Raw genomic sequence first — 21,292 nt, forward strand, 5'->3', positions numbered from 1 at the left:
AGCTGAGGAGTCAGCTGGCGAAAGCTAGTCAGCAGATTAAGGAGGTGTTGGCCCGACTACCCCCTCTTGCAACCGACGCTAACGTCGGAAAGAGGCAAGGCGAGACTCATAAGTCCCATCGGGGTAATCGGTCCAGGCCTAGCCACTCGGCCAGACCTCCAACACCCAACTCTACTCCCTCATCGCACCGCCGAGAGGCAAACTTCGAAGAACTACCCAGGGCCGAACAACAATATAGCCGCTCGGTCCGAACTTCAACTCCCAGCTCACAGCCAGCCTCGAGCGCGCCCAGGAGGGCTCGAGGGAATTCTAGAAAGAGATCCGGGGAGGGCTCATAGCAACAGCCCGTCCCGGCCAGCCGTCCTGCACCCCGTCCAGATCACCAAGCGCGAGGCCCGCAAGTTGGCAACGCCGAAAGGCCCCTACCTAACTTGATTCGCCCTGACGGAACCAAGATTGCATCCCCGGTCAAACATCCTCCTTCACCAATAAGATATATGTCTCCTCCTCGGCCTATCCGAGATATTCTAGCTTATGGGAGCAGCAGGAGAAACCCGCCATCCGCAGAACCTTCCCATCGTAGCTGGGCGCCCAAAGGAAGCCCGGATCCTCACCCCCAAAGGCGGGCTCCGAGCTTCTCTAACGGGAGCTACTGGACCGGAAGTCGCCGAAGTGACCTTTCTGGCGGAGACCTGCGTCAACGCCTAAGCTCGGCACAAAGTCCCAAGCCACCCCGAGGGGCGACCAATGAGATCGTCTTAACTCTCATAGGGGAGACCCAGTAGGAGGTGGCAGCCATGCTCGCTCAGGGGGAGACCTGTCCGAGGTACGTAACGGCGGGAATGTCCTAAATAACCTATCTCAAGATAGGAGGGGCAATAACCCACCAAACGTATACAATGGATCCGGAGCTGTTGAACAGCCCCAGAATAACCAAGGAGATCAGGACAAAACCCTTGAGTGCCTGGCTCAGATGGAGGAACTAATGAGGAAGCTCCTGTCGGAGAAAGAAAAAGACGAATATGACTCAGGGGACGAGCTTGAGCTCTTCGCCCCCAGCATAGCAACAACGGCATACCCGCCCGGTTTCCGTATGCCGCACCTGTAACGCCCTGGATAACCAAGACCGTTACACTGTTTGTTTAAAATAGTGCAAGACTTGCTAATCAAGTCATTCAGACAAAGTGTAAACTCTATACCATTATCAGAGTAAGAATAAAAAGATTTTGGTCACAAACAGGCTATTTCCATTAAAAATGACGGTTTAATACATGGAGACTCAAAACAGGGTTTAGATGTCTTAGTTACAACAAATTCTAGAAGTTACAAATAGTTCAAGCCACTCTAATGGCAAAATATACATTTTAGGTTTCTGTTCCTGTATAATTTCTCGACCGTGGCGGCCGAGCAGCTGATGATGTACATCTCGCCCCCAGAGCTCTCTAACTCATGGTTGATTCAGCCTACCCTTGCCTTTACCTGCACCACGTAGCACCCGTGAGCCAAGGCCCAGCAAGAAAGCATAATAACATAGCAAGATCAGCAACACTATCAAATATTTCACAATGCTCAACCAAGAATTCAATATTTCATAACATTTATCCAATCAGTAATAACAGTTTGTCATCCAAACAATCAACCAACTATATTCATAACACAATATTCACATTCATAACCAATAGATTGTCATATCCATCAAATAACATTCAGGGTTGGCGCCCTTAGTCGCACCCTCTATTTAACACACTGTCTTCGGCTCATTAGGGCCGCCCCCAGTGTAATACTCACTAACTCCGGCCAGCTTAACCGAGCTCAGTGATAAATAAGCTGCCTCAGCTACCAGTGGCCGAGCCGCGCCCCAGTGCGCAAATATTGATTCCGACACCCTTAGGCCGGTAATCGCATGTCCCATGGCATAATAACACCATCTCACGACATGATATACAAATGTAGGGAGCTCTTAGTCCCGTCGTGTCCACATGGTTAATCACATTCACATAACAATGCATACAAACATAGGGAACACTTAGTCCCAACCTAACCACATACTCAGGTGCAGCTTTCTTACCTGTATCCCGAGCTTCCGATGCCCCAAAATCGCGAGCACGGTCCTCTATCCCGAGCCTCACCAAAGACCTAGTCACAACACAAATGAAACATCCTTTATCACTAACCAATCCAAAACTAGTTCCCGGAACCAATCCCACGCTCTCGGAATGCCCCAAATCCCTAAAACAATGCACCGAAGACATCCCCCGAACCCCCGGAGCAAAGGCTCAAAATTGCAAAATATCACATTCTGAAAATGGCCTAGCGCCGCGGCGCTGCCCTATAGGGCCACGGCGCCCAGCAAGTCAGAGAGCACACGCACCGCCCAGAAACAGCCTTGCGCCGCGGCGCTCCTTCGCGAGCCCAGAATTCTGGGTTTTCCCCTGCGTTTTCCCGAACCCATAACACTCCAAATCACCCCAAACTTATACCTAAGCCTCAAAATCAATTCAGAACCCCAAATGAACCCCTTTTAACAACCTATAAGCATCAAAAACAACCCCAATCACACAAACACACCCCAAAATCCTATCTTGAGTTTCAAATTCCTAAAACTTTAACCATGGCTTCCAAAACTACAAATCATGCTTCAAAAGTCTTAAGCCACACCAATTACGAAATTAAACATGCTAAAGATTCTTACCTCAACCAAACTCAGCTTGAACTCCTCCCAATTCCAGCTCCCAACCTCTTTGCTCTTGATTACCCTAATTGAATTTCAAAGTAAAACCAGCCATATTCCCTTTAAGTTTTCTCACTTAATCTCTGAAAATTCAGACTTAAATTCAACTTAAACAGAGCACAATTCTTACCTTTGAGAAATCCTAGCTTAAACCTGGTTTTGTTTGCCTCAAACTCCCTTTGAGTCTCCTCCTAGGTCCCAAGTTCAGCCCCTTCTTCATTTCCCTTTTCTTTCTAGCCCTTTCTTTCAAATTCAGCATAAACCAAAATATAACAAAGTATAATACGTATTCCCTTTTCCTACAGCTGAAGTAATCCTAATCCTTGCCTAATGACCATTTTACCCTTCCATCTAACTCCCATTCCAACTAAACCTCAAGGCCCTTTTTGTCATTCCTACTTCCTTACAATTCTACCACTTCTTTTAACCAAACTTGTTACTCTCTATGGTTACTAACAGTTACACAAGTTACCAAACCTCCAGTTACCAATATCTCACAAGAACTAAATTACAGAATCCCCAAAATACCCCTAGGCTCCTCCCGAGCCGGGTATAAAATCCCCGTTGTGACTTCTGGGTTATCTAGCTCTCTAGGACCGTCTCGGTACGTGCATCGCATTGATATCACCACACCCACGTGGTACAAATCACATCACATAATTATCATACTTATGCCCTCAACGGGCTAGAATTATCACATATCATAATACACATAGTCATGCATCTCAAATACTCAAATAGTCATATAACATGCTTCAAATCATAATCATGCGTCTTAATCATTAAATTCACGCATACTTCCCATTATGCCCTCCAGGCACGCTAATCAAGGCCCTTAAGCCTTGTTAGCAAATTTGGGTCGTTACAACTATTCCCCCCTTACAGAAATTTCGTCCTCGAAATTTTATCTGTACTATCCAGAATATAGATTCCACATAACTGACTCCAACTACTCTGGTCACTCCCTGACCTTACCGTTCTAGAACGTTACCTTAACTCAAGGTACAATCCTGTTCCTTAAACCTTTTGCTTTCTATCTCATAACGGAACTGGTCGCTCCCCATGGAGTAACTCCACCTTAACTGCAAATTTCTATCAATCAATGTATGAGTCTCCCAATTCAATAAAGTATTTCCATTTACTTTGAAAAGTGGGTTCCCACGCTCTAACCTTTTAATAATTCGATGATCCTCTGAACCATCCTCAGATCCAAATGCAACATCTCACTTATCTCATTCCCACAAACGAATGATATACAATCATTATTATTCTCCATCTTATCAAATGCTCTTCCAACATCTGGATAACCCCCTTTCTCCCTAATTTACCATCAGTCTGAAAATAGTAAAATTCATCAGAATCCGATTCTCTATTCATCGCCTTCCTTAATCTTCCCAAGACCTGAGAATAAAATAATGTCCTTTCTCAATGAAATTAATCCCTAAATTCCATGGAGGCTTACCATCCATCTCCCTTAGAATTCTGAGTACTGGTCAGTTGTATCAATTATCCTTACTGACAAAAGCAAGTTCTCCCCCAGACGCTGGTCCATGACGACCCAACCATCTTGGTAGTCTCTCTACGATACCTTTCACGACATTTCCTTATTCCCATTATAACATACTCAAAGGCTGCGATGCCTATCACAAACTACTATCAGGTTAAGAATTTTGTTCCTCATTCATTGTATTCCTCTCCACCTAGGCCTCCAATACAAAACCTTCAAATTATTGTACCTTTTCCACAATGTCTGGATGAAAAGACCAAGAGAGTAGTATGAGATTCATCCAGAATTTCCGTGTAATTTCGATGTCCAACAGAGTCCAGATTTGGTCCTTATATCACGATAAACTTATACACAGCATTGTAAAATCCTTAGCTAACTCAATTAAGACTTGCCTTTAATTCCTTTCATCTGGGATTTCCTTAACTGTCGTTCTTGTTCCTTTATACGATGATAATTCCAAGTATCCACTGGCTATTAAGTATACTAAAAACTCCACTCCAGTTCTAGTCAGATCCTTTAACCAACATCATGCATAGACCATCACTTCCCCCTGTCTTGAGGTGTCATAGCAGCTCAGCAACTGATTCTAATCTGTAAAAAAAAACGTGGAACTCAACCCAACTACATGTACCATCATGCTTGCCTAGGGAAACTCTTACTTCCAAGGCATTCTTCAACCTTAACAAAGTTCTAACTAGAATACATCACCGTGCCGTCGATCAAGACAATCACAAGTTCAATTAAGATATTCTCTTAATACTCCTTTCACCTATCTCACGGAAACAATTTGGCATTGACCAAACCCTCAACACATAACTCAGCATCCTCAGTGCTCTTATCCAATATAACAGCAACCCCTTGCCTATTCTCTTCCCTGATTCCCAACTGGTAATAACCAGATCAAGAGCATTCCGAGCCTCCCAGGTTGCCCGCGTCAAGGCCGACTCCCTGAATAACGTGAGGCAACAACGCGACGAGCCTTTGAAGGCTTACCTTAGCAGGTTCGCGAACGTCGCTGCTCGGGCCAGAGACGCAGATGACAGCTCCAAGCTCATGGCTTTGAGGACTAGAATCCTCATCGGAGGGGGACTCTGGAATGAAATACAAAGGAAGGGAGTCAGCTCAGTAAACGAATTCCTAAATAAGGCACAGGGGTGGATCAACTTGCAGGAGGCCCAAGCCTCAGCTGCAGGAACCAGCCAGGTCCCTGAGCAGCCCGCTGGAGTGGGAACAAAGGTCGTGACAGCGACCCAGAACGTTACACACAATAACCAGTTCGGTGGAGGCAAGAGAAAGGGGAACGGCGAGGGCAACCAGTCCGTAGAAAAATTTAAGACGGTCTATGCGACTTATACGGAGCTCACCCACTCTAGGGAGAACATCTTCCTAGCAAACCCTGCTCGCCTCCCCTGGAAGAAATCGGAGCCGTTAAAGCACCAGAAGGGGAAGTGAGACACCTCCAAGTTTTGTCGTTTCCACAACGACGTTGGCCACAATACCGATGATTATAGACACCTGAAAGATGAGATCGAGACTCTCATCAGAGCCGGTCCCTTGGCTCAGTATGCGCGGAACAGGGTTCCAGCAAGCTGACCTGCTCCAGAAATCCTAGTCAGTCAGCCCGGGTCTCGGGTAGATCAAGACGTCCCTCCTCCAGTGATAGGAGGAGAGATATCCACAATCTCTGGAGGTCCTCATTTGGCTGGTACGAGCAAGGGTGCCCAAAAGAGGTACGTCAACGAACTCAAGGCTCATAATGGAGTAGAGTTCGTCCCCGAGCAGCATCTGCCAAAGCAGCAGCGATTGGAAAGGCAACCAATCATTTTTACTGAAGAAGATACTAGCCACGTTCAGTTCCCTCATAACGACCCTCTGGTCGTAGCAGTGCAGCTCACTAATCGGAGGGTTAGGAGAGTGCTGATCGATAATGGGAGCTCGGTAAACCTTCTATTCTGATCCATGCTGGAGAAAATGGGTTTGACTGTCACCGAGCTAAAGGTGACCTCCATGATGCTGTATGGTTTCTTGGGAGAAGGATCAGTGGCTATAGGGATGATCGAGCTGGTGATCACCTTAGGAGAGGGACCTCGGACAGTCTCAAAACTCCTTGAGTTCGTGGTCATCGACTGCCTCGCTGCGTACAATGCCATTTTGGGTCGACCTACACTTATAGCTTTTGAAGCCATCACCTCCGTCTGCCACCTCGCGCTGAAATTCCCTTCTTCCACAGGGATATGCACGGTCCGTGGCGATCATCTTGCTGCCAGGGAATGCTACATCATTTCCATGAAGGGAAAATCGAAACCTGGGCAGCTAACAATGGCCGTCCAAGGTGGAGAAGAGAAATCTCAGGAACCTTTGACTAATCCTGAGATTGAAAAACCTCAGAGCGCCGAAGGGGAAAGCATCGTCCTAAGTGAGGATATTGACCCCTGAATAGGCGAGGACAAGTCCAAGCTCCAAGCTATTGAAGAGCTCGAGGAAGTAAATATCGATCCACAAAATCCTTCACGGATGGTTAAGCTCGGGAAAAACCTCTGTGGCAAGAGGAAGGCAGAGCTGATCAAATTTCTGCAGGATAACCTGGATGTGTTCGCATGGTCACACGAGGACATGGTGGGAATCAGTCCAAATGTCATCATGCACACCCTTCATTTGGATAAGAGCGTTCCCGCAAAGTCCCAGAAACAGAGGCGCCTGGGAACAACTCGGGCTGAGGCCTTAGAAGACGAAGTAGCCCAGCTCAAGAAATGCGGCTTTATCCATGAAGCCAAGTTTCCGGTTTGGGTCGCTAATCTCGTGCTGGTCCCAAAGCCCAACGGGAAATGGCGGACCTGCATCGACTTCTCCTACCTGAATAAAGCCTGCCCCAAAGATTATTTTCCCTTGCCAAGGATCGACCAATTGGTGGACGCCACGGCGGGGCACGAGCTCATGTCCTTTATGGACACATACTCATGCTATAATCAGATCGCCATGAACCCGGTGGACCAGGAGCACACCAGCTTCATGACCCCAACTAACGTCTATTGTTACAAGGTCATGCCGTTCGGACTGAAGAACGCTGGTGCTACATACCAGAGATTAGTGAATAGAATGTTTGCCAACCAAATCGGGAAGAACATGGAAGTGTACGTTGATGACATGCTGGTCAAGTCAAAGACTGCCGATAACCATGTTTCCAACCTGGAAGAATGCTTCAAGATACTAAGAGAATACGACATGAGGCTTAACCCTCAAAAGTGCACTTTCGGGATCGCGTCTGGAAAATTCCTGGGTTTCATTGTCAACACTAGAGGAATCGAGGCGAACCCCGATAAGATCAGGTCATTGCTCGAGCTTCCCTCGCCCAGATCGCGTAAGGACATTCAAGGCCTGACAGGAAGGGTGGCAGCCCTTAATTGGTTTATTTCAAAATCCACCGACAAGTGCCTGCCATTCTACAACCTGCTCCGAGGAAATAAGAAGTTCGAATGGACAGAGGAGTGCGAGGGTGCTTTCCTCAACCTGAAGGCACATTTGGCCGAGCCACCCGTATTGTCCAAACCAAAGGCAGGAGGGCTTCTTTTCCTTTACCTAGCTGTCACAGAAGATGCAGCTAGTGCCGTATTGGTCCAAGAAGAAGACCGAGTTCAGAAACCGGTCTACTACATCAGCAAGAGACTTCTCGGGGCCGAATCCCGATACCCGTTGATGGAAAAGTTGGCATTCTATCTTATCACGGCCTCCCGGAAGCTCAGGCCGTATTTCCAGTCCAACTCAATACACGTCATGACCGATCAACCTTTAAGGCAGGTTTTGCAAAAACCTGAGGCATCAGGACGCCTGTTGAAATGGGCTATCGAGCTCAGTCAGTTCGAGATTTTGTACACCCCACGAACTGCTATAAAGAGTCAGGCCCTGGCCGATTTTGTGGCAGAGTGCATAGGATTCAGGGAGGATCCTGTGGAAGGGTTGCCCCAGGTCACCTCGACCCAGGCGTCATGGAAGATCTTCGCGGATGGCTCATCTAATGAGAACGGCTCCAGAGCTGGAATCATTTTGATATCCCCAGAAGGGCATAGATTCCACTTGGCGTTGAGATTCAGATTCAAGGCCTCCAACAACGAGGCCGAATATGAAGCTTTGCTGGCCGGGCTAAGGATAGCTCAGGAGCTGAGGGCCAGCTCCGTTCAGTGCTTCATTGATTCCCAGCTCGTGGTAAACCAGGTGCTAGGTGAGTATCAAGCATGGGGAGCCAAGATGGCTGCTTACCTGGCCAAGGTAAAAGTTGAACTGTCCGCGTTTAAACAAGGCTCAATCGAGCAGATACCTCGAGAGCATAACGCTAACGCAGACGCCCTCGCCAAGCTCGCTACCTCCAGGGAGACGAAGGCTTTGGGGTTAGTAGCGGTAGAGTTCCTGGAGAAACCAAGCATAGAAGAGGTCGGGGCGGAGGTCGAGATGATTGACGCCAGACCGACCTGGATGACCCCCCTCCTCGAGTATCTACCAAAGGAAAGTTACCCGAGGGACGTAATGACACACGGCAGGTACTATACCAAGCTCCAAGGTATACGATGGTATATGGGGTGCTATACCGACGTGGGCATTCCCTACCTCTCCTACGATGTGTTCTACCAGGCGAAGCAAAGGCCATCCTGCAGGAAGTGCACGAGGGTTTTTGCAGGGATCACACTGGGGGGCAAAGCTTGGCCCTAAAAGTCTTAAGGCAAGGGTATATTGGCCCACTCTATCAAAGGACTCGATCTCATACGTCAAGAAATGTGACAAGTGCCAGCAATTCGCCACAGTTGCCCGAGCTCCCCCAGTCGAGCTGAAGATGATCTCGTTCCCGTGGCCATTTGCGGTCTGGGGAATCGACTTGGTCGGCGCCCTCCCCACGGGAAAGGGCGGGGTCCGCTACACCGTGGTGGCTATCGACTACTTCTCAAAGTGGGTTGAGGCAGAACCTTTGGCAACAATAACTTCCAAGAAAGTCCTCAACTTCGTGGTCAAGAGCATTATTTGCCGATTCGGGCTGCCCAAGAAAATCGTATCCGACAATGGGACTCAATTCGACAGCGACCTCTTCACCGAATTTTGTGAAAGGTACAGAATTTTGAAAATCTTCTCATCCGTGGCCTATCCCCAGGCAAATGGCCAGGTCGAGGCTGTCAATAAGACGCTAAAGGAGAGACTTAAGAAGAGACTAGACGAAGCCAAGGGGGTCTGGCCAGAACAGCTCCCCCAGGTTTTGTGGGCGTACCGGACCTCGCATCGGACTCCTACGGGTCATACTCCTTTCTCCCTGACTTTTGGAAGTGAGGCAATCCTCCCTGTCGAGATTAAGGTATCTTCGCATAGAGTCCAGGCATATGACCAGGACCGCAACCACGAACTACTTTGCACCTCCCTCGACCTGATTGATGAAAGACGAGAAGATTCGCAGCTTCAGCTCGCGCATTACCAGCAAAAAATCACTCGTTATTTCAACTCAAAGGTCAAAAAACGCGCCTTCAGCATTGGCGACCTGGTCCTCAGGAGAGTCTTCTTAGCCGATAAGGATCCCAAAGATGGAGTATTGGGATCGAACTGGGAAGGGCCATATCAAATCACCGAGGTCATTAAGGAAGGAACTTACAGAATAACTCGACTCAATGGGAAAGCAGTCCCACGAACTTGGAACGCCATCCATTTGAAGAAATATTATCAATAGCACCCTTGTAAGGCTTAAAGGCCACTTTTTTTTAAGCAATGAGAATTAAATCTTTGTTTATTATTGTGTATATTTTTGGGTGTAATCTCAAGTAACCACAAAAGACCCTTTCCTAGTTACTTGGGGGGCATATGGTGCCTGGATATAACCAGGTCGCCTTAAAGGCTTAGAAGTTTATTCAAATCGATTGATCGATGTTTTTCTTAAAAAACACGAGATATTGATAAAGGGTTAACGCGAACTAAGTCCTATCCTGGATATAACCAGGTCGGCTCAAAACTTAGAAGTTGATTCAAATTGATTAATCGGTGTTTTTCTTAAACAGCACAAGATATTAGTCAAGAATTAACACGGACTAAGTTTTCAAACTAACGTCCTGGACATAACCAGGTCATAAAACTTAGAAGTTAATTCAAATTGATTGATCGTTGTTTTTCTTAAAAAGCACGAGATATTGATAAAAATTAACGCGAACTAAGTTTTCAAACTAACGTCCTGGACATAACCAGGTCATAAAACTTAGAAGTTAATTCAAATTGATTGATCGTTGTTTTTCTTAAAAAGCACGAGATATTGATAATAATTAACGTGAACTAAGTTTTCAAACTAACGTCCTGGACATAACCAGGTCATAAAACTTAGAAGTTAATTCAAATTGATTGATCGTTGTTTTTCTTAAAAATCACGAGATATCAATAAGAAGTTAACGCGAACTAAGTTTTTAATGCAATGTCTGAAATGCAACCGGGACTTATCTTAGAAGTTGGGTCAAAGATTGGTTAACATGTTTTTCCTAAGAAATCATAGCACCAACAAAAAGAAAAGCAAACCAAGACTATTACCGAAGTGTATAGAAGCAAAAATGGATAAAGCCAATTGTCTCGAGGTTGAAAAACCTCATACAAAAGTTACAAAAAAAATAATAATAATAAGTGTTCGAAAAAGAAATGCCCTAGGCCCCACCGGGCTGCTCCGTTGAGGTCGCCGTCTCGCCCTCCTACTCGGCCGCTGTGGAGGTCTCCCCGGTCTCAGAAGGCACCTCTTGCTGAAGACGAGCTTTAAACCCCTCCAGGAAGAGCTCCCTGACATCCGCTCCTAGGAAGGAGAAGTCGCCATCCGGGTTGAAAACCCAGCAGTGGTATAGCATGTCCTCCATGGCGGAGCTGGAAGCTGCCTTCTCCGTTGCCAAGGCGTCCTTGGCCTTCGTGGTCTCGGTTTTCGCAAAGTCTAGCGCGGCCCGGGCAGCCTTGGCCTCCTCGAGTTCGGCCGTTACAGCTTCTAGCACGGCCTTGGTAGCCTCGACCTCTTGCAGCTTGGGACGGGAAGCATCAAGCTCGGCCCGCGCGGCCGCCAAGGCATCCTTAGCCTCATGTTCCTGCTTTTGGGCAATCTTCAGGGCGGCCAAGGTAGTCTGCTGTGCGGCCAAAACAGCCTGGTGCTCGCCCCTCATGACCTCGAGCCAAGCCTTGGACCTAGATATGCTCCGGTGAAGAGCCAAGGCACCCTACAATGCAAAGAGGCAACTGCCTTAGAAAAAAAAAGAAAGAACGTGCGACGCATGACAACCAAATAGTACAAAATGTAAAGCCAGCTTACCGTTAGAGCCATTCCCAATGAAGACTCCATCACGCTCTCTAGGCTCCTTGTTTCGATCGCCCGCAGGTCCCTTTCAGTGGCGCCGTAGTAGTGGTCGACGGTGTAGGCGCCGTCTCGTACACCGTCCCCCGAAAGACGTCAGGATTTTTCTCCAAGGCCTGGGGGTCCACCGGAATGTGCACCTCGGGGACTGAAGTTGCCAAAATCCCAGGCTCCGCTCCCATATCCTGAACAAAGGCGAGAGCTCGTGGAGGGGGCGGGGGCATCTTCTCCACTGCGGCAGAAGGTGGAGGTACCTTGGCCTGGGCAGCTGGGATCTGGTATTTCCCCTTTGCAGGGGACTTGGATGGTGTCCCAGCGGCTTTCTTCGCCACCCGGAGCTTCTTCATTTTGGGCCCAGAGGCCCCAGCAGAAGAGTTCCCTCCGGTGAACATAGCTCGCAGGTCTTTGTTCCCAGGCTGAGACATTTCCTCTGGCAAAACAAAGACAACATTAGTATACAAGTAAGCATTTATGCAAGAACAACAAAAATAAGGGGGAAAAAGCGGAACTCAAGTATATATAATGAAAGGGATCCTACCCCCTGAGCGAGAAGAGGAATCTATGGTCACGACCATCGGCCCCGGAGCTCCTGCGGGGGAATCTAAGACAATGACTTCGCGAGCTGGAACAGGTTCTGGTTCCGAATCTAGTTCGGGACTAGACTCTTCCACATATTGCCTAAGGCCCGGAGCTACAGTACCCTCCCGAAGGGAGGGCCACGACCGGAGATTAGTCCCATACTCCTCAAAGAGGGCCGACCTAAAGGCTAAGGTGTTGTCTACGACTACAGTACCCCTAGGGCGGCTACTCTCGTAATCCAGCACGAGCCGGTCGACACACTAGAGTAGGGTTACGTCGAGGTCTGGGTTGTTTCAATGGCGTTGGACAGGCTGGTTGGGATTAAACCTAGCTAACCGAGGATCGGCGGTGGCCCTATCTAAGCCCCTGAACATGTAAGAATTACCTTGCCCAGAGGGACCTGCGGCTGCTCCGGACCGGATCCTCTCCTCGTCCGTTCTTTGGGCGACCTCCAGCGCCCGCTTCCTCCTCGTCCTTATGAGGGGCACCTCGTCCTCGTCCTCCTCATCCTCATCCTCTCCTTCTCCCGCAGCCTCCTCCTCGGGGATGGGCCTCATCTCGCGAGCTGGGGGAAGCCCCCGGGGTCTCCTCAGGGCCAAAGTCTGGCCTGGAGAGATTAGTTTGCATGCCAACATCGTCTCGTCTGTCATGAGCTGGCAATAGTCCTTTTCACTGGGGGGCAGACCCGCCAGTGTCTCGTACTGACTCCCGAGGATCACAGACTTGTCTGTCCTCGCAAAAATGGCTGTAGAATTGTTCTAAGTCAGAAACTGATAAAGGGAAGCTAATCAATACTTAACTTACGAGCTAAGAGTAAAAGGCACTTACGAGGACGGTTGAAGTAATGAAGTTTGCAGTTGCGAAACCCCTTGGACATAAAGAACTGGTCTTTGAAGTCGTTAGGGTGGCTGGGCAGCTCGATGACCACAGCTGTGTTTGGAAAGCGGGTCAAGTAGGAGAACCCGTCGCCTCGCCCCCGCTGCTCTGGGTTGGCCTTGAGGCAGAAAAAATATAAGATGTCCGCCGGAGTAGGGACCTCCCATTCTTGTTTCAGGAACATATATCTCAACCCCACCAACAAACGGTAGGAGTTGGGGGGGAGCTGGAAAGGAGCCAACTTCACGTAGTTGAGGAAGTCGGCAAAGTATTGGTCCAGCAGAAGGAAGGCCCCAGCCTTGAAGTGCTCGTCACTCCACGCCACATATTCCTCGTCGAGCGGCGTGCAGCTCCGCTCACCTTCTGCGGGAGGTCGGGCGATCAGGGCGCCCCTCCCTAGCTCGATGTTGTGGGAAAGGAATATTTTATTCACTTTCCCCTGGTCGGTGATCTTCGAGACGATCCTCTCGGCCTCGAAGAAAGCATCAGGCGCCACCTCGAGCTCCTGCTCCACGGCCAGCCCGAAGACCGGGATTGGGGAGTCTGTCATCACCTCCTTTCCTTTGGATTGTTGGGAGGACGAGCTGCCTGCGGTCTTCTTAGGAGCGTTCTTCTTGGATCCCATCTGGTCGCCTAGCGAACAAAAGAAGAAATTTTAGAAAGGGTGACCTAAACATGAGAAAGAATCTGAAGAGAAGTGTTTCCTTTGCACGGGCTGAGGTAAGCTCAGCCCATGGAGAATGAGACCACGCGGTTCTATGAACACGCGCGTGTGCTCCCAACAGATCCCCGATTACTCAGAATTCGTGTGTCAGGAGGGTCAGGATAAAAGTTTTTCGTGGAAGGAAAGTTTCAGTAAGCAAGAGGTGCAAAACCACCTGTGAAGCGTGTCCCCTAAGCTACCTGGTTTTGCACCCAAAATGCTGGATATTTTAAACAAGCATACCAAAAAAAATCCTACTTAGAAGATTTCCCCAGAAAACGCACCCTATGAACCATGCTCCTAAATAGTTTTCTTCTACAATCGATGCCCTAAAAAAAAACCTACACCCTCCATACTCACAAAAACCAGCAGAATATTGCATGCAGCTACAGTAACTATTTACCTAGGCTACAGTGAAAAGAAAATTTAAAGCATGCACAGTCAGAAAACTTACGAAATGTTTTGCTGTGGGGGAGATGAAGGGGTCGTCTGGGTTGGGGCCTCGACAGGATGACTGGTACCAAAACCTCAAAGGAGCCCTTGCACCTGATCTTCTGGAATGCTGGGAATGGTAACCGGGAGAAAAAGAGGGTTTTTTGAGGGTGAGAAGAGAGAAGAAGATAGGAAATTTAGAAAATTTTCAAATAAACGGGTGGCCCATGCGTAAGGTGGCCACCCCTTTTATATACGTGGAAGGCCACGTGAGGAGGGCCGTTGGATTGTCCTGATGTGGGATCTGAGGCTCTCCACTCGAAAGGCGAAATGACGGCTGAGTATAGGTTAGGCCATTTAATGCGGTTCTCGGAAGACGTACAGTCACCAACCACGATGCTCCACGTATTCGGCGCCTGCGTAATAGGTGGAATATGGAGAGTCCATGGAGAAGCCTAAAAGCCCCCGCTGTGGTCCCACATGACGTCGTGTGCCACGAGCTGAGGCTTGGGGGGCAAATGTACGCCCTGATTTTCCACGGGCTATTAGCGACCTGAGATATGGCCTAATTATATCAGCCACGTGGCCGGAGCTGCTGTCGTCAGGTCCTACCTCTTTAGCTCGAGGTAACCAAAGGTTTACCAAGATTATTTAAGGGCCGAGTCAGGAAAATAAAGACCGCGGGTCAAGAAGGCATCTAGCTCGAGGCACGAGCTGGAGTTGAAAGCTATGACCCTTTATAAAGTCAACCACGCAATATAAACGTGCATATATCAGACATCATGTGTCTGATATATCCCTGAATTCTCGAACACGCTGCCTGAACGTGCATGTTCAGGCACCCACAACTGGGTTGGGCCGTGCGGCCCATTATCACCCTTACCTATTGATTAGACCACACTTCATTTGTCAGGTTTTATGAATTAATCATGAATGTCACAGAAGTGACAGGATGGGTCAGAAGGTCACGGGATGACCCCCCTTACCAACTCCCAGGTGCCCTCTCCTATAAATATGGAGACCCTGGGAGTTGCAAGAGGTTGGATTCTATTGTGTAACAAAATACCCTGTAAAGAATACCAGAAGTATAGCAATAATATTGGCTGGTGGAGTAGAAGGATTTTAACCTTTGAACCACCTAAAAACGTATGTGTGTCATCAGTCCATTTTAAGATCATTCATCTATTTCGGTTCATTATTCAGCACTAATCATTTTATCTTATTTTCTTAATTACATGTTGGCAAAGAACCTCGTCAACAATATATATATATACATATATTAATAGTGAAATATGTGAGTATAGAGTGTGCTAAAAAATATTAGTGTTTGATTTTTATTATTATTATTTAAGCATTGATACATAACTATTTTTAAAATAGTGTTTAGATATTAATATATGTGCATCAATTTTATTAAAAAAAACATGGACCACAAAAGATTTTATCATAATTATAAAAAGTTTTATTATAAATTTATTTGAAATCCTATTCATAACCTTTTCATTCAATTATAAATGTGTATAAATGGAATTTTATTGTTATTAATATGTGTTTTAATTTTAGCCATTAGATCGACTTTTATCTTGTTGACGATGTTTTTTGTCAACCCAAAAATAAATAAGAGTAATTAAGCTTTTATCAAAGAACTAAGATGAAAAACATCAAATAAATTTTTTTTATGTAGTTCAGTAGTTAAACTCGTCTACAAATTATTATTATTAAGATAGTCTGCGTTAAAGTCGGAAAACAATTTTATAAAGATTTTTCATACAAGAATTCAACGTGCTTTACAAATAAAAAGATCAGTATTTATAGACTGTTCAGTTATTACTTCCTACTTTTTTAGGGAAGTTACAACAATATGTCATTTAAATTTAAAAATACAAAATATTCATTCAATCATTATCGATGCGAGCCTACATTTCGAAATTAAATAAATTTCCCTCAAAATTTAGGGTGTAACATATCTAATGGTATAAAATTAGTGTATAAATGTGTGTAAAAAATTGTGTTATTGAAACCTGTACCACTTTTATATTGGAAAGTTTTGACCAATTCAAAATTAAAAAACATTAAATGACAATAATAATCCACGTTTTTTTTATTAAAATATGTTTTAAAAATATATAGTATACATTATTCCACATTTTTTAAAAAGTTAAATTTTAGAAAATTTAGTTATTTAACGTTAACATTTACTTCAACGATTGTAGAAAGAAAAATAATGAAAAGAAAAAAATTAGAGCATAAGAACTTCCATTAATATAGCTTATTTAAATTAAAATATTATATAAAAAGATGTTTAATTTCTTCTCCCTTGTTTCTCTACGAGAGAAAGTTGTTAATATGATGTAAGATGATAAAAATTAATACAAAATAAAATAAAATCATTGAATTTTGAAATTGGGATTTAATTAGGCAAGAACCATTATTTGGAAAAATAATGATCATTAATTATACTATTAATTTAGATTTTTTTTAAATTGCACTTAACTATCCATGGAATATATAAAAGGGATGAATCAAGAATGAATGAGAAGGATTGGAAATTGAATCTTGGAATAAATTTTATGTTATTTTTTAAAAATTATTTAATTAAATAAATGTGTAACATGTCATCAAGTAGTTATTCTAAAAGTTTGAAAAAGTAAAATTTTAATTTTTAAAATATTAATTAACAACTATAATTATGGATCATTAGATCTTGATCCAATGATTAATATTAGAGTAATCATCCATTGGTAAAAAAATTGAGTAGCCATTATGAATGTGCCCACACACACACATATATATATATATATTTATATTAGATACAAACAACGTGCAATATACACGTTTGCTTAGTTTTATTTATAGAATTTATTAATTATTTTTATTAAATTTATAATAATGTGATATAAATTTCAAATAAATATCTTATTTTAATTAAATAATTTATTTATTTTTGTTTAAGTTTATGTTTGTTATAATTTTTTAATTTGGGAGTGACAATAATATAATATTAAATATTATACGTGGATTTTAAATTTAAGTTTCTTGCTAGTATTTAAAAAAAAATGAATTTGTTGGTAATTGACAATAGATTATATTATATATTTAATATGATATTATTCTAATAAGTGAGTTTCAATTTAATTAAAATTCATTTAAGTTATAAAACGTATGATTTTATTATTTTTAAATAATTATTATTGTAAAATATCTAAAAAATATAATATTTTAATTTTTTTAATTATTTATTATTTGTAAATAATTATCATTGTAAAATATCTAAAAAATATCATATTTTGATTTGTTTAATTATTTATTATTTTTAAATAATTATTATTGTAAAATATCTAAAAAAATATCTTTTTTTAATTATTTATTTTATTTTATTTAAGTTTAAGTTTAAGGGTTTACAAACTACCGTTAAATATAATAATACTCCGTTAAATTTAACATTAAAAAAATAAAAAACTGTTAAAACCAAGAATTTCCGTTATCTACACACTTATTATATATAATAGATATAATCTTTTTCATTTAAAAAAATGATCTTTTTACCCTTATTTATTTACAGGTAATATAATTTATTTAATTTTTTATTTTTAAAACTAAAAGTACAATAATAATATAAATTTTATAAAAACTTTTATGTGAGATTTTTATATAAATTTTATAGTAATTTTAAAATAACTAAGATTTTATTAATTATGGGCAAAAATGTCTTACTGAATTTGGGAATATTTTATAAAATAGAGGACTATTAGAATTTCCTTTTCAAAATAAAAGGATAAACAATAAAAATAACAATTGAGAAGGGCATAGTAGGAAGATCCCTTTGGATTGTGGAAGTACTTTTAATATCCTTTTTTATTTATTTTTTTACAGAAATGAATTTTTCATTAAAAATAATAATAAGAGTGTAAGAGTTTGATTGGTCCGCGATTGGAAAAATCTGCATTTTTAAAAAGTGTGCTTCTAAAATAAAATTTTGAATTTATAGTTTGAAAACATGTTTTTGAAAATGTGATTGGTTCAGTATCTGACAACTGTTTTTTAGTTTTAAAAAACTGAATATGTGATTGGTAAGGAATTTGAAAATATAAAAAAGTAATTGATTTGTAGAATTTTATGATACAATGATTTGGAATCAGAGAAAACGTGACTTTCTTGTTTTTTTATTTTAGAACACAAAATTAGAATATTGATTTTAATTTTATTTTCAAAACTATCTTACCAATAAATTATTCTTGTAGGTCCCACTGATTTAAAGTTTTAAAATGATAAAATGGGATTCAGATACTATACCAATCAGACCCTAATACATCCAGCAAAAGAAATGAAAAGTCCTATAGGCATAAAAGTTTTTCATCTACCCTAGTAGCATGCACAACTAATACATGTGTAAAAAAAACATAAATTAGGGACACCCTAGGAAAATTGGACAACAAACTTGTAGCGTTATTTACAGAAGAACCTAACTTAGTAAAATGCAAGGATTAAATCAAGACATCATATTCAACATGAAACAGAAGCTAGTTCCCATTACACCTTAAATATGCTTAAACATGACTTAAAAGTTCCCATTACTCCACTTTACCATGACTTTCTATAAGCACCACTAGGCTTCAAATACACCTTAAATATGCTTAAACATATCCTAAGAACCTTGGTCCAAGATCCCCTAGGACTCAACCTCAAATTTCCATGAAAAAGTGCTTAAAATCCCACTACCTGTAAAAATCGGTCGACCGTTTCCCCCAAATGGGTCGACCGTTTGGCCAAAATGGCCAAACCCCACAACCGCAGGCCGGTCGACAGGTTGCCTCAGGCCGGTCGACCGGTTCAAGTCAGAGAGCTATTTCTCTGTATTTTCAGAATTTCGAATCAATCTCAATTCGACCCCAAACTATACCAAACTTAAAATTTGTGCCCCAAAACAGATATTCAACCTAATATACACCTAATAACAACAATTAGATTTCAAAATTCAGGCCCCAACTCAAATATAATAGGAATAAGGTCAAAAATCCTCATTTTTCTTAAAACTTTAAAACTCAAACAAAATTCTGGTTTTCCATTGAAATTTCAAGCCTAAGACAGTTAACAAAAGTGTTTCTACTGTTAACTTACTCACCCCAACCATTTAAAATCATCCACTTTCAAAATTAAATCAAAATCCCCCAAGAACACATGAAGAACAAGCTAAAACCAGGGAAGAATCCTTACCTCTTCACTAACTTTGATCGTCAACGGTGATGCAAAAACTATTGGCTACTAACCCTCTCCTTGAAGCTTGAATTCTCTATCAACTTCAGAAAATTTGAAGAACCTTGCTCCTATCTTGAGAACTCTTGAGAAGGAAGTGTTTTTATGAAGAGGATAACAGAACTAAGGGAATATAACGTAAAAGAGAAAGACGAGGGAGTTGATAGTTATCTCACTACTTCTAAGCCCAAATGACCATATTTCCCTCCCTTTTCTTTTCCTTACTTAACTAACATCAAGGTTAACTTAGCAATTCTACTTCCATTTGCAATAATACTACAAATTCCGACTATTTTCATAATACCCACTAATCATCAAAGTTCCCAATAATACCACAAAATTCAACAATCCACCAAATATCTCTCTTTGTGACTTTATGCTATTACCACTTGAAGGAATCCACCATTGTCGAATTTCACACATTCCCACATAATAATGTAGTCACACAACACATAACATATAATTACAAATATACCATCAACGAGTCAAAATTACGAAAATGCTCATGCTTACCAAGATCGGGACTTAAACATAATTAAATTCACATAACCACATATTTATATACTCAATTATAATCATATAATTTCCCATTAATTCAACTTGTGCCCTCCCGGCATACTAACCAAGGTACTGAACCTCATTAGGGATTTTCGGGACGCTACAGTAATGTTGACATTTTATTACAAAACTACTTTTTTTGAGTGGACTTCTTATTTTATTAATAATTAACAATTTGAATTAATGAATTACGCATTTAAAAAAATTAAAAAGAAACCTAACTTCCATTTATTGCAACAACAAAATTTATGTTGTTATGTTCATTTTGTTATTTTAGAAGGCTTATTCTATTTCATGTTTTCTTATATTTTATTTTTAATTTTTTTTAACACACAAAAATTTGATTATATAGTTAATTTTATATACTTATATGAATTATCAACGCAAGTTTTTCTTTTGATAGAAAATGATTGATTCATAAAGAATGTAAAGATGTATCTAGGTAGCAATGTTCTTGAAAGAAAATGAGAAGAAAGGATGTTATATTTTTATTTCTTACTTAAGATCTAAACCCCCTCTCATGGGTATTTTTTTCCTATATATAGGAATAGAGTTTCTTTTTTCACAATATTGATCCACCTTTATTTAAAAGTGAAAAAGAATTAATTTTAGCTATGGCAAAGTCGTGGTTGTCGGACAACTGATTTGAAATTGTTGACCTTACTAGCCGCTTTTTCTAATGAGAAATGCTAAAGAATACTCTAAGGTGCCCAACAATTTATATTGTTATTGCTCTAAATAAATATCGGGTCTCGTATATTTAAATTGAAATATGTGAGACTTGCTACTAAATTGTACCAACAACGATATGCCACATACACCCTAGTGTCACGCTTCTTGCCTTCAACTAGTAATCGTGCGACACTTAGCATGGTCCGTTATACTAAGTCAGTCTTCCCAATCTCAAATGATCCTTAAAGTAGAGTAAATAGAGACTTAGAGTGATGAAGAACTTTAAAAGATAATTTGAAAGTGATTTACTACCTAAGTATTGAGATTATTGAAGAAGTAAAACAAGATTTAAAGAAATGACAAAGAACAAGTAAATGAATCACACCAAGCAATTTTTTACAAGGTTCACCACTACTCAAAGTAATGGCTAATCCTTGGGACCTAGTCCAGAAAAAGAATTCTACTAAGATATAAAATGCAAGTTCTACACAATATCTCTGATTTTACAACAATAACAGTAAATCATCTATACTCGTCTCTCTTGCAAAATTCCTTAGCTTGATCTATTTGAATCTTTACACTTGAACTTTTGCAGATCTAACTTTCTTCCAATACTTCGCCTGAAGAACATCACTGCCAGCCATG

General features: G+C 42.1%; 1 protein-coding gene across 2 annotated transcripts; it reads right to left on the reverse strand.

Annotated features, from left to right (window-relative positions):
* Nucleotides 1–275: 275 nt before the first annotated feature.
* Nucleotides 276–19,583, reverse strand: LOC133805093 (uncharacterized). 2 transcript variants are annotated; one of them, XM_062243196.1, is made up of 3 exons: nucleotides 19,379–19,583; nucleotides 11,533–12,004; nucleotides 10,542–11,440 (listed from the first exon to the last, which is right to left on the reverse strand). In XM_062243196.1, the coding sequence occupies exons 2-3, from the start codon at nucleotides 11,560–11,562 to the stop codon at nucleotides 10,934–10,936; spliced, it is 537 nt and encodes a 178-aa protein (XP_062099180.1). In that variant the 5' UTR covers nucleotides 11,563–12,004; nucleotides 19,379–19,583; the 3' UTR covers nucleotides 10,542–10,933. The 2 variants fall into 2 exon arrangements, 1 of the variants encoding a protein (XP_062099180.1); XR_009878830.1 differs by lacking the exons at nucleotides 10,542–11,440; nucleotides 11,533–12,004 and adding an exon at nucleotides 276–1,479.
* Between the last annotated feature and the right edge of the window lie 1,709 nt (nucleotides 19,584–21,292).

The sequence above is a fragment of the Humulus lupulus genome, chromosome X, assembly GCF_963169125.1.
Source record: "Humulus lupulus chromosome X, drHumLupu1.1, whole genome shotgun sequence".
NCBI lineage: Eukaryota > Viridiplantae > Streptophyta > Magnoliopsida > Rosales > Cannabaceae > Humulus > Humulus lupulus.

Coding starts and splice junctions, on each gene's coding strand:
- LOC133805093 (XM_062243196.1), bottom strand. CDS start 11,562: ATGGAGTCTTCATTGGGAATGGCTCTAACG. Junction 11,441..11,532: donor CATTGGGAATGGCTCTAACG/GTAAGCTGGCTT, acceptor TTTGCATTGTAG/GGTGCCTTGGCTCTTCACCG.